At 54.3% G+C, this 14,003-nt stretch overlaps 1 protein-coding gene across 1 annotated transcript in view; it reads right to left on the bottom strand.

Annotated features, from left to right (window-relative positions):
- Positions 1 to 14,003, bottom strand: part of OPCML (opioid binding protein/cell adhesion molecule like) — a 301,125-nt gene that overhangs the window by 102,810 nt on the left and 184,312 nt on the right. Inside the window, exon 2 of the mRNA XM_057378779.1 lies at positions 6,447 to 6,531. Within this exon, the coding sequence (XP_057234762.1) occupies positions 6,447 to 6,531 (85 nt within the window). The remainder of the gene's footprint in view (positions 1 to 6,446; positions 6,532 to 14,003) is intronic.

A 14,003-nucleotide genomic window follows, 5' to 3' on the forward strand; every position in this document is an offset into this window, starting at 1 on the left:
GAAGAAAACCAGCACATCCTAACCCTCAAAGGCTGCTCACAAGGACAGAAGAAGAAGTGATAGTCACCGAATCAGATATTTCTTATGAACTGCCTGCTCGGCTGCAGTATCTAAAGATTATCACTTAAAACAATATGTCCAGCTGTTGTAAAAAGCATCCACGGTTCAGGGCTGAGGAATGCAAGGAGGAGGCAAACTGTGAGAGCAGTCAAGGGAACAGAGAAACTCTTCGGAAAGCGGGAATGTGAAAGACATCCACTGTGCCCCCGTTTCGTTTTGCAGCGTTAACACCTAATCCTGTTCCAGAAACAAAGCCCTGAGCTCCTGGAGGAGCGTGCGTGATCCAGGGGAAGGACAGCTATTACCAGGGAGTTTATTATCCTTGCAAAAAGATCTCTGTACCCTATAGCGCGAGGATTACCAGCAGTTCAATCTCATCCCCGGGAGGTAAATATCACCACTTGGAACTATTTCTGGTTAGTGGAGCTTAAAAACTCAGCATGTGGGGTGGGTTTTTTGCTAGAGAAGAGGGGTTGAATGCTGGCCCTGGGAGAGGTGACAGCAAGGGTCTCCTCGTCGCTCTGCAGAGCCTCACCAGCTCGCTGTGCTCTCCAAAACAGTGTTTTCTGAAGCAAACCCCCAGAGCTGGGGACAATGAACTGCAGGGAACACCAGCCTCAGGGACAGCCAGCCTTGGGGACAACAAACTACAGGGGCAACCAACATCAGGGACAACAAACCACAGGGAACTTCAGCCTCAAGGGACAACGAACCACAGGGACAGCCAACATCAGGGACAATGAACCACAGGGACAAAAAACCACAGGGACAATGAACCACAGGGAGAAGAAACCACAGGGAACACCATCCTCAAGGGACAACCAACACTGGGGACAACCAACCTCAGGGACAATGAACCACAGGGACAGCCAACCTCAGGGACAACAAACTAGAGGGAACACCAACATCAGGGACAGCCAGCATCAGGGACAATGGACCACAGAACAACAAACCACAGGGAGAAGAAACCACAGGGAACACCAGCCTCAAGGGGCAATGAACCACAGGAACAACACCAGGGGAACACCAGCCTCAGGGACAACCAACACTGGGGACAACCAACCTCAGGGACAATGAATCACAGAGCACACCAGCCTCAAGGGACAACCAGACTCCGGGAAAACAAACTGCAGAGAACACCAGCCTCAGAGAAAACCAACCTSAGGCAGAACCAACCAGGGACAAGCAGTATTAGAGACGATGAACCATGAGGAACCCAAACCTCAGGGACAACCAGCCCAGGACCAACCAACATCAGGGACAGCCAGCCTCCCACTGCACAACCCCAGCAGTGACCTCACAGGAACCAGCCAGCCCTGATCATGAGCTGGAGACCAGCATTCATCCCACAGCAGTGGGGATACCAGGATTTAACCTCCCCCCAGCACGTCCTTCCCTGATGCCACCAAGGACAACGGCATGATAGGGAGCTGCTCAGCTGCTCCATCCCCATCCAGGTGGGAAGGGGACAGCCAGGGAAGTTGGGTACCAGCCCCACAGGCTCACCATCTGCATTTTTGGCAGCATCACTGGTGCAGTGGGCTGGGGAGGAAGGAGCCCTCCTGCAACCCTCTGACCTTTCTCCAACCACCCTTCCAGTGGCTGCAATATTACAGCGAAATTAGCGGGCACTGTAATTACAACTATCAGGAGCAGATAAGACAAGTTAAATACCAGCTACCTAGGGAGAAATTATTATGCCAGCCAGGAGGATCCAAATGCCAGAATCCGTGGCTGTAATTTCCCTGAGTCGCCAATTACAGCTCTGCCACGCAGCGAGCTCTACCTTGGAAACGGCAGGTATATATTTAGCTGCTCCAGAAAACTTTTTGGGGAGGAGAGGAGGGGGGGAAGGAAGGGGCAGCCATGGAGCAAGTCCTCACTAATCTGCTCTGCGCTAATCCCCACGCTTTTAGCATTTGCACACAAAGAGCRGTGACTCTCTTCCCGCTCCCCAGCAAGGATTTAACAGCAGAGACGTGGCTGCATTAACGCTTCTCTTCTCTGCCGGGCCCCTGGCCGCTGTTGCAGGGCGGCAGGTGAGTGTCACAACCCCCATTAACAGATAGGTACACAGAATATCAGCGGTTTGACTGAAAAAAGAGGCCAAAAAAATGTGATTTCCTGACTTCCCAGACCTATGCCTGGAGACTGTGGTCCTGCTGCCTGTTCCTGCTGGTTTTATTTTACTGAGGTCTCATCGTGTGCTGGGAAATAGACTGCGGTAGGTTATTACTCCAAAAGAAAAAAAAAAAGAAGAATCAAAGCACCATTGTCAGAAATAATTAAAACTATAATTGCAAAAATAAATGGAAGAACAGCATCTCATGATGTTGTATTCGGGCTTTTTATTTTTAATTGGAATTGTTCTCACACTCGCTAATTGACGGAACACAGCCAGGCACGGAGTCTGGGATGCGAATGAGCAAAGCTATGCTGACTTCTTGGTCTCCTTCGTGGACAGGCAGTGCAAGAGGCCAGGGGTTCACCAGAAGCAGGCAAGCCCAGGGGATTTGATTGGAAAATTTGCCCATATACACAGAGATAAAGCATCTCTGTATTATTTGGTTTGGAAAAAAGCCTAGTTACATCTGCCTTAGCACCATCTATGAGCACCCATTCCTCTAGTTATCACTGACAAATCACCGCTGCTGGGTCATTTTACAGATGGGGAAACTGAGGCCGAGAGTAACAGAGAGATTTCCTCAAGTCCTGGTGTCCCTGTGGTGACAGCCATGGAGAAAACTCAGCACACCCCATCTCCAAACCATTCCTTCCAGCCACTGGAACACACTCTCCCTTAAAAAAAAAAACCCAACAACACTTCTTAAATACAGATAAAACTATCAAGCCTTGAAATTCTGAGCAGCTGGTGGTTTCTGTGTGCATGAACTGCACTGATGGCTGTCACAAAGATTGGTCTGCTCGTGGCACAGAGGGACGATCCCATTCCCATCCTCATTTCAGCACTGTGGGAATATTTGCCACAGTTTCCCCTCTGTTTCATGCACAGATGCTTCCACCACAGTGATGCAGCTGGGATAAAACCCAGCCAAGGTTTCCAGCAGGATGAACCCATTGGGATGGYCATCCATGACCTGACAGCAAATCCAGGGTGTGCATCTGACAGGCGGCATGTGGAGAAAGCCAAAACTCAATGGCACTCTTCCCAAAAGCAGGAACTTCATCTTTTTTTCCACATCAAACTCCAGCTGGGAGGTTCAAAAGTGACCATCTCCAACCAGTGTGCTCCTTGTTCCATTTTGTGTCCCAAACTTGCGGGTAACATGAGTTACTGCTGCCATCTCAACACCCAAATTTTGTGTTCCTGAGTCAGGAAAGAGGCAGCTTGGTTTTATTTTTAACACCACACAGAGAATTTCCACACTGCCTGGAGTTCCCCGGAGAGGAGAGGTGSCTGAGTATTGTGGGAATTGTTTGCTCTTGCAATAAAAAGGAGTGAATTACCAACAATCTCTGCTTAAAACGGAAATTATTTGTTGCTGATCTAAGATGACCTGCAAGTTGCCTGTAGATGGAGCCTGAGTTTCTGCAAGGATTATGCTGAGCCTCCCTCGGAAAAAGGGTGGAGAGCTGGAAATGGAAGCACCCAAAATCCAATACAGGAAACCCACAAGCAGCCTGAAAAGCCTCCAGGTTTCCTCCACTGCTTTCAATCTGGTCTGCTCTCTCTCCCAGCTCCTTTCTGCAGWGCAAGGGGTGGATAATGAGCTGATCTTGGAAAGCAAAGAGCTTYCACCAATGCTGCAGGAGCCAGGGAGATGTGCAGGCTCAGCCCATCTCATGACCAGGATGAGGGAGAGGACCTGGCCCCTCAGACCCATCAGGAYTGGGGCTAATTCTGCAAGAGCTACACCCTGGAATTGTGGCTCTCAGTTTTTCCAAGCCCAACTCTGGTTTGAACCCCCCAAAAAAGTATCATTTGCAGGGAGGAAAGCAGAGGACACCACCACCACCTCCTCCTGTGGGTGACAGAAGCAAACACAATTTAGCAATAACACCATCCACTGGGAAAGACTTCCCTGGGCACTTTTCCCTGCCTGGCTCTCCACAGGATTGCACAGCCTGCAAATAAACATCAGCCCCATCCTCGAGATGTTCCATATTTGTCCTCCTGTCCTTCAACCCACGACTGATGTGACCTCTTTGGCTTGCTGACTATCCAATTTGGCAATTCTCTGTCCACCTCCAGAATCCAGGGGAAGATGGAAAACTGCTGGTCACCCAGAGGATGTGGAGGGGCAGCAGCTGGGAAACAGGGAGAGGAGAGAAGAGAAGAGAAGGGAAGAGAAGGATCACTGGGAAACAGGAATGCAAGAAAACATGGGGCAGACTGGAAGCAAATGGGAGCTGCAGGCAGAAACCTGCCTGAAGGAGGTGAAAGCTGGACTTGAAAAGGAGAAAGGAGGGGATAAAAGCATGGAGAAGGTGCACTGGAGAGCCTGGGCAGGAGCAGATRCCAAGGAGGGAAATGGGTAAAACCAGGTGCTTTTGGGGCAGGGGCATCCTCCAAAGTGTCAGCATTTGGGGGATAAAGAATATCTTATGGGAAGGCTAAGATCTCCCACCACTCCGGGGCTGCTTCACAAACATCCCCCCACTGCAAACAGCACAGAAAAGAGGCCAGAGGCTTAGAAATAAAAAAGGAAAAGAAAAAAAAAATAAAAAAGGAGATCCAAGTCAGCCCTCTGCTGGCAGCAGGCACGGCTGGACTTGGCAGGGGCTCCCCAGGGAGCAGGCACAGGCACCCATCCTGCTCTGACCTCCACCAGCATCGCCTCTGAGAGCCCCAAAGCCTGCACTTCACCACGGAGACAAATTCCAACAGCGAGGAAAGGAGCACCAGGGCCAAAGGCACCTCTCTGGGGCATTGTCCTTCTTTAAACTGCCTTGCTCACACAGCTCAGGTTAATCATCATTGCAGTTCAATTAGGAACACACAGAGAGACAGAGCCCTCTGCTCTCCAGCTGTGCCACAGCCCCCAGGGTCACGGGGCAATGACAAGTGTGTCCCAGCGGGTCCCTGGCACGGATGTGCCCGGCACAGGCAACATCCCAAAGTCAGGCAGTGGCCGTGGCACGAAGAGGGCACACAGGCGACCACCGCCTCTCTGAGCAGCAAGGAACCCACAGAGCCTCCAGCCAGAGCCCGATTCCCACCAGCACCAAGCGTTTCCCCTTCCAAAGCCCAGCTCGGGCACAGAAAACCTTCCCGGGCACCAGGTGAGCGCAGCACCCTCTGCTCACAGCAGCACCAGCTCGGCTGCTCACGGAGAGCGTGACCGGCTCCGCTTGTGCCACCGCCGTGCGTGGCTTGGGGAAGAGCAGCTGCTCTGCTGCAAATCCTGCAGGTCTGAGCGAGGGAGCAGCCAGCCTCGGGCGGGGGGCACACTCTGCTCGCTGCTGCAGGGAGAGCACACAAACTCCTCTTGCTCCACGCTCACGTCCCAGCATCCCCACGCTCCTTTTCCTGAGTCCCACGGCTCCCGGATTAACCGGCTCGGGTCCTGCCGGGGCTGCCTGAAGCACGCACAGCACGACCCAGAGCCCCAGCCACGCTCTGCCTCCCCAGCGCCCTCCAAAAAAAAAAAAAAAAAAAAAAAAGGCTGCGCTGCTCTCTGCTCATCCGCCCCGCTGCTGCTGTGCCTGTGGAGAGCTGCCGCGCTACCTGGGCAATGCAGCGCGTACACCTGTAACTCATTCAGGCAACGAAAGGGATGCTCTGCTGTGCTTTGAGGCGCAGGAGTGACCCATCTGCATATCAGCCGCCCGTGCCTCTCCGACAGCAAACAATGTAAGGGAAAGCATCCATCAGAATTCATAAGATGCACCCCTGGAGTAAAAAGATTGATTTGATATTAACGGGTTCGTGCGGAGACTATAAAGCGATCGAGGCGAACGCTGACACCTCGGAGGGATCGCAGCCCTGGCAAGCCGCTGGCAGTGCGGGCTGGCCCCGGTGCCAGGAGCACGGACCCCCGTCCCCTCCAACGCGGGCACAACTTCGGGAGTGCCAGGCAGCGCTAACTCGCTGTCTGCCACCTAAACCCCGGTCGTGGCTCCTCGTCTGGCGCCCGCAGCCCGCCCAGGAGCTTCCCAGCCCCGCGCTGCAGCCCGAAAAGCACCGGCGCATCCGTCCCTCCAAAACCGCTCCAGAGGGGTGACACCGTCCCTCCACCGCCACGGGGACGAGCCGCCACCCGCAGCGTCCCCTGCCGCGATGGGGACAAGCCCCTGGGACACGTGCGAAGTCTCCCGCTGGTCCCAGGACCCTCCGGCAGCCCCGCTGGGCACAGAGCGCTCCCCCAAAAGCCGCAATCAGGACCCCCCCGAGCCCCCCCAGGCCCAAGTCCAGCTGCTCCTACCTGAGCGTGGCGCTCTCCCCTTGCCGCACTGTCACGTTGTCCATGGCTTTGGGGAAGGTGGCATCTCCGCTGCGCACGGGCACTCCTGCGGGCACAAGGAAGAGCAGCCTGAGACAGAGGACGACCAGGCACCTCCAGGGCAGGGCCAAGCACCCACCGACCCCCATCCTGGGCAGCGGGGACTTTTCCAACAGGCAAAAAACACACCCGACAAGGCGAAAAGGGGGAAGGGGTGGGTGGAGAGGAGGGATGGGGGGGAGCAAAACCACCGGGGCGAGCGCTGCGGAGCTCCACGGAGATCAGGAGAGCCCCCGGCAAGGCTGGCTGCGAGCGCTGAGCCTGCCGAGCGGCATCGGAGGGAGTCCCGCTGTCCTCGGGCGAGGGAGGAGGACGGGAGGGCCGGGGGGAGGAGGAGGAAGAGGAGGAGAGAAGGTGCGGAGCACGAGATGAAGGTCACAGATGTGTGGCTGCTGGAGACGCTACTTTCAGCTGCAGCTGGGCAGGCGCTGCGGAGATCTGGCATCAAAAGTTTATAACCCACGGAGGAAACGTGAGTGTCTGTGAGAGGAAGGGGAGGGCGGCATCGGCACCGGGCGGGGGCACAGCGGGCCGGGGCTGGGCTGTTCGCCGGCTCTTACGCTTTTGTTTAAATCATCGGGGGAAAGGAGAATTTTTAAAAAATACAARRAAAAAAAWWRGAAAAACAATAAAGCTCCCCAAAATCCCGGTTCTGTCGCAAGATCGAAACTTCCCCGCGGAGCTGCAGGCGATGTCCTCCCGAGGTTCTGCCCAGAGGGTCCCGGAGCCCCCGCGGGGTCGGCGGCTGCTCCGGTGCGGTTCAGGAGCGCAGCGGGGCGCGGGGGGCGCGGGGGGGCGGCGGCGGCAGCACCCCGGCCCCGGCCGGCAGCATCCCCGGGGTTGTCATGGCAGCGGCTCCAGCGCTGCCCGGCGCCTCGGCTCCCGCACGGCCCGAGCCCCGCACACGGGCGGGCGGGCGGCAGCGGGGCGGGATGCGCAGGAGGACACGCACATTAACCCCCGCCGCACCGCGCTCCCGCCGAGACACCGGGGCTGCCACCGCCCGAGGGACCCCCCAGCCCCTGAGCCGCTCCAGCCCCGCTGCTTTTCTCAGGGGCTTTTCTCACACCACGCACCGCTGTGCTCGCCGGATGACCCCCCAAAGCAGCAGGCTGCCCGCACCCTCGCCCACYCCATCTTCCCCAAATCCACCTGTTGATGCATCTCCCCCTGGGTAATCGGGACACTTTTGTTGCCCTGTGAGAAGCAGGGTCCTGTCCCCATGTCCTCACCCCATGGGATGGTGTAAGGCTGCTCCAGAGCTTCTCCCTGTCCTGTCCTTCTCCCTGTCCTGTCCCTGCTCCCTGACACTGAGATCCTTGGATCCTTGGGCTTCCCACCCACCACTCACAACAGAGCAGCACCGGCCATCAACAATAAATTTCAGCCAATTTCCTCCTTTGGAGACACCCACAGACCACCATTTATCTCCTCAAACRGCAGCTGAGGGCACCAAGACCTTGGTGACCATCCAGACCCATCTGTGTGTGCCCACAGAAGAAAACAAACCCCACGCTGCCAGTGTTCCTCACACAGTGCCCATTCCAGGGGCTAGAGGAGGAAAATAACCACCAACAAAGGAGTCTGGGCTAATTCAGGACCCCAGCCTCATCCAGAGATCCAAACACAGCTGTTAGAACTGATAGAGAGGTTTTGCAAGGGGTTTTCAGTGATCCCAAGGCCAGTGGGACAGTGGGACTCAGTGACCCCACTAGCCTTGGGCTAGCCCTGCAGAGGTGTGTGTTGGCTCCTGGAACCAGAGAGATGCTCACTGCAGCCTGGATAAATAGGACAGCCAGGGAGCCCAAGGAGGCAGGGACAATAGCAGGGCTGAGTTTTCCATCAGAAAGCTCTTCAGCTGCTGAAAAGTTGGCTTAACCCTGAAGGTTGGGTACTCCCATGCCAGGGATTCTTCGGGGGGAAGGATGGGAGAGGGAGGACATTCCATCTCTTTCCTGGGCTGCTCCCACTCTGGCACAGAGGAGCTGTGTCTGCTGGGAGGGAGGGAGCAGCAGGAGCCGGCACAAACCCCTGGCAGCCCCCACCAGTGAAACCACAGCCACTGCTGAGCCTTGTCCAGCAGCGGGATTAGCTCCAGGGGACATGGATGCTGCAGGGAGCACAGGCTTTGCTGGGGAAAATGGTGTTTACCCCTTGGGATAGAAGCTGTAGTCATAGAGTGTGTGTAGCACAAAGCCTGCCAGAGCCAGAGCAATCCGGGAGAGGGAAGATTTATAGGGGAAAAAAAGCCCGTCTGCCTCACAAAGGGATTCTGAGGAGGCTGGAGAGCCATGGATCCATGAGCAGATGCAAAGGCAGGGGATAAATGGACAGACAGAGCTAAACTGGCAGCTGTAGACAGGTAAGAGGATATGGGGCATCAGGGAGGGGAGAGAGKGGGCTGGGAAATTAATGTGATCTGTGTTTATGTAAGTGGGTAGGGACCCAGCAGCCTGGAATGTCATTGCAGGGGACTGCAGGAGACAGGGCTCAGTCACTCTCATCCCAGAGGCCACTGTGGGCACCAGACAGAGCTACAGGCAGCCAGAGCAGCCTCTCCTGGCCTGCTCTTTGGGCCAGCCCATCACAAATATCTCCCAGTCCCATGAGGGGGCTAACGACCCCTCCCCAATGCCTGCACTGCCGTCAGATGAAGGGAGCGAGATGGGACACGGGCGAGAAAAGGGCAAGGAGAAAAAGAACTTGAAACCCAGGAGGCTGCAAAATCTGCACGGAGCACCAAGTCAGCAGCCACAGAAACAGAGGAGCTTTTGCACCCAGACAGTCTCAGACCTGAGGTTGCACAGGGTGGCTCCAGTTCAGGTCCGTGTCTAAAAATACCGCCGGGCTGAGAAGGACTCAAGGCTGGCACGGGCCCTGGGGGCACCAGGCAGATGGCAGCAGCGGATCCTGCYCCTCACGGTGACGTTAACGAGCCCTGACCTTCTCTCGTCATCCCAAAGGCTCAGGAAGAAACTGAGCCGGCAAGGACGARTCCCTGCACCTCGCCGGCTCTCGCCTCCCAGCCCATTGTCARTCTCGGCTTTTATTAGCGGTGAGGCTCGGCCTCCCTCTCCCTCTGAGATTTCTCCCTGGTTGCTCTAATCAGGAGCTTGCAAATGTCAGGAGAACAGGCCTGGAAGTAATTAGTGAGGGACCAGAGCCCGGCGGCTCAGCCACGGCGCCCGCAGCCGCTGGGACCGACTCAGGGCCACCCTGGCTTTCATTCCCCAGCCTCATTGCTGCTCCCAGATTATTTTTCCTTTCTCCACACAGCTCGGGGCACGCTGAAATGCTCACTGTGCTGCAGGGAGTGAGTCCAGCTCCCTTGGGATTAGTGCAGGGAGGGATGGAGCGACTGCAGTGCCACCGGGACACTGAGCACTTGGCCAGAAAGTGCCACCTCCTCCTCCTCACGCGCTCCCTTTGGGACACTGCCTCTTCCAAAAGAGATCCAAAGAGCATTCCTAACTCCTTTTAAACCTGCCTGGGTAGGGGAATGCTAGGAAGCATGGACAAAGCTGCACCAGCGAGATGTGCTTCACCCCTGGGGCAGCAGCTTCTCCCACAGTGGGCACCACAAACCCTGTCCTTGTCACAGTCATCAGCAGGCAAAGAAAATGAAATCTTAAGGCAAAGATAATGGGAAAGAGCATTTTTTTTTCTAATATTCCCCTTTTCCTGAGGTGAACTCTTCTGTCTCTCAGCCATTCAGCCATGCTCACAACCGAAGGGGTTAATGCTGCACCCAGAAAAGAAAAAACCGACAGAGCTGTAGGGAAGAGCAGTCCTGGGGGACTCTGAGCTTGTTTAATCAAAGAGCAATCCTTGCTCCCAGAGATTCACCCTCCAGCACCAGTGGAAGTGGACTTTCCCCAGATCTCCCTCTGGAAACCACAGACAAGCTTTTTCCAACAGCAGCAGCTCCTCTCTGGTCCCCGGCTGGCAGACAGCTGCCGGTGCTTTCCTTCCAAAATTGGGCTCTTCTAAGGCATCTCCCTCTCCTGGGGCATGGGAAATTTCTAATCCTGAGCATCTTGGCCACCCTACCTGGCCAAGGCATCTGTGACACCTCCGTGGTGAATGTGGAGCTGTGTCTCGGTATCCTGCACCATCCAGATGGCGTCTGGGCTCGGGGCTATAGGATTTTTAACTAATTTCTTTCCACACTATTATCCCCTCCTCCCTTTTCTCCCACCTCCTCTTTCTCTCCCTCCTTCTCTCCATCTGTCCCTATCCCTTTTCTTCTCCACCTTTCTCTTGCACACTTGCAGCTGCTAATTTTTCCCCGGCATATTTGGCAATCCCTCCCGACACCTCTTCCCCCACACCCCGCCACCCCGCTTCGTGCTCTTCCCGTTTGCTGCCGAATATTCTCATTTCTTTCACCCAAAAGAGACAGCACGAGCACGGGCAGGAGGAAGACACTCACACACACCCCGTGTGAAATAGCACAGCAGGGAAAATCGTATCTCAGCTGTCCTGGGATAAAGCTGAGCATCCACCACTTTGTGGGAGCAGGGGATGGCAAAGCATCACCCCTTTTGCAGGGGGAAAGTTTTAGGAATGGGATTTTCAGCTGCACTGACCACTCTCAGGCCACTGACACACCCACAACCTCCTCCTCTGTCACCTCAGCCTCTCCCCAGCAGGATTTWTTTTATCCTGCTTCATTTTTCCAGTTGTTTTATCTTGTTTTATCTTCACACTAAATCAGGCTCTCTCTGCAAACCGAACTTTTATTTTCCRTGCTGTTACATTTAATGCGTTTTATCGCATGAATTTAGCAAAAGGGGAAAAAAAATCCTGCTGAGGTAATTGTGGAAAAAAAAAAGTGAGGTGTTCACATTGATCGTGGTGCTTGAGCTCACYTGGGCAGAAAATCCAGACTGGATTATTTACACCCAACTCAATGCTCAGGTAGCCCCTCCAAGACCATCCTTATTCCCTAAATGCACCCTCAAATCCTTCCCTATTCCATAAAATCCTCCCAAGACCCCACAAACCCAGCCAGGATGGCAGCATGGTGAGGTGGGCTGTGGTTCAGCAGGACCCACAGCCCGGGGATCCCTGGGGATTTTAATGGGATTACCCCACACTTAATGCTCAGCTCCAATCCCCGGCTGAACCCYGGCATATGGCATGTTTAGAGCATGTGTAAACCTGACAAGTGAAATCCAAATTGGAGGCAGACACCCACCTGGAGCAGTTAAAGCAGCCTCCTCCTTACACCAGATATTAAAGAAATAAAAAAAGTCAGCTCTGAGAACGCCTGGCACTGCTCTTGCAAAGCTCGGAGGAGCTGAGACACCCAGGGGCAGCAAAACCCTTACCTGAAAGCTAGAAAAATATAATTTTATTTTTCCTGCAACATTTCTGACAATCACCCTGGATGGTTTGGGGTTATTATTTTTCTTTTTTCCTAAAGAAAGCAAAATGTTAAGATTTTCTCCATGATGCCAAGATTTTTTTTTTTTTTTTTTTTTTTGGTTGCCATTTCTGACGGTATTTAGTGCATTCGGGCAGATTTTCAACTCCTGTGCTGTCCCTTTCCCTGAAAACCCAACTCTGGAGGGAAGGGATGGGGAGGGCATTACAGACATGTGACATTTTGCTTCGTCGCCAAAAAATTTCCATATCAAAACACGCCAAAGTTCAGCCTGCTTCACCAAGGACATTGTCTTGGAAAAAAAACAAAACCAAACCAAACAGCACAACAAAAAACCCACTGCAGTGCGGAGTCTCTGCCAAGGAGATGCTTCCTGAGCCCAGTCCCAAATTTCCCACCTCCTTGGGAAGCAGAGAGCGACAGAACAAGAGGGAATGGCTTCAATCTGACAGAGGATGGGTTTAAGTTGGATATTGGGAAGAAATTCCTCACTGTGAGGGTGAGAGGCCTTTTCCAGAGTGGATGTGGATGCTCCAACTCCATAAGAGACCTTAAAGAAAATCCTGTGCCACCCTCTGCTGTGGGCAGGGACACYTTCYRCTRTCCCAGGGTGCTCCAAGCCTCATCCAAAATCCCTTGGACACTTCCAGGGATCCAGGGCCAGCCACAGCTTCTTGGAGCAACCCAGGTTTCATCGTTTTTTCCATCATACCCAGTGATCTGCCCCCAAAAATCGTCCAGGAGTAGGAGAAACACCAGAAAAGGAGATCTGAACCACAGATGCTGAGCCTGGGCGTGCAACTGGCAATTTGAGTCTTCAGACTGGAAATGGAGAACAGGATCTGGGATTGACTCCTGCACCCAACATGGTCTCACCCTGGCCAGCACAAGGCAGGGAGGGTGTTGGAGCCCTCAGCTTCCCTCATCCTCCAAGGGGAGCAGGAATGTTTCTTCCCTCTCCTGGGAGCATTAGAAAGCTCATTTCATAGAGGCTCGCTAAGTGTTTTGTGAGCTCTGCGCTGAACTAATAAAAGCACAAATAAATAGATATCACATCGCCCTGTTTATCCTGTTTTCTAAACACGAAGCCACCATGTAGCCTCGGGGCTTATTTACAAAATACAGAGATGCAGGAACGATCAGAGAGCAGCTGTGCCATCTACACTCGGTGCTGGAAGAGGGAAACACCACGCTCTGGGCTGTCCTGGGAGGCTCTGGAACGGCATCCCCAGCACAGGTGACAGGTGAGAGAAAAGAAAATGGTATCTCCCCATCCTCCTCGGTGTGTGATGTTCTTTGTCACACCTGGATGGCACAGGACCCTCTGATTGTGGAGCTGGCACCACCCTGCAGCTCCCATGGTTTGGGGCAGAAGGACCAGGAGTACCTCCAGCAAACTCATCCTGTGTGACTGCACACCCTGGAGCCCTGCTCAGACTCAGGGCAGCAGGGTTTGTCTGCCCAAACCAAACCTCAGACCTGCTCTGATAAAAGCCAAACCAGCAAGATTTCAAGATGAAGAAAGAGGGAAGACAAAAACATGCCTGATTCATTCCACAGAGATAAATGGGGGCTTGAAAACTTGCATTGCCCTGCAAGCAATGGCCTGTGCCCTGCAGCACCAGGGGTTGCATTGTGCTCCCCCTGCCCACACTCATCCTCTCCATCATGGTCCCGTCAGCTTGGGTGAGACAATCCCAAATGTCCCCGTGGCTCTCCCCACCACCCCGGACAGCCCCTGCCTTGACACACTCATTTTTAATGCTGCCCAGAGGAGCTGTGGCTGCCCCTGGATCCCTGGAAGTGTTCCAAGCCAGGCTGGACAGGGTTTGGAGCACCCTGGGACAGCGGGAGGTGTCCCTGCCCAGGACAGGGGGTGGGATTACATTATCTTTAAGGTCTCTTCWRAYCCAAACCAGTCTGAGATTTTCACACCCTTACATGCACCTGGTCTCCCAAACCAACCAACACAAAGCCTCCAGAACATCTCACTGCTGGGGCAGCTCGTGAGAGCTCACAGATCCTGCCTGTGCTGCTGCTGGAAGGGCAGAGGCAGAAGGGCTGGGAGCAGCAGGGAGCTGGGTGGGATC

Source organism: Malurus melanocephalus, unplaced genomic scaffold, assembly GCF_030028575.1.
Source record: "Malurus melanocephalus ecotype Western Australia unplaced genomic scaffold, MMel_1.1 scaffold_374, whole genome shotgun sequence".
Taxonomy (NCBI): domain Eukaryota; kingdom Metazoa; phylum Chordata; class Aves; order Passeriformes; family Maluridae; genus Malurus; species Malurus melanocephalus.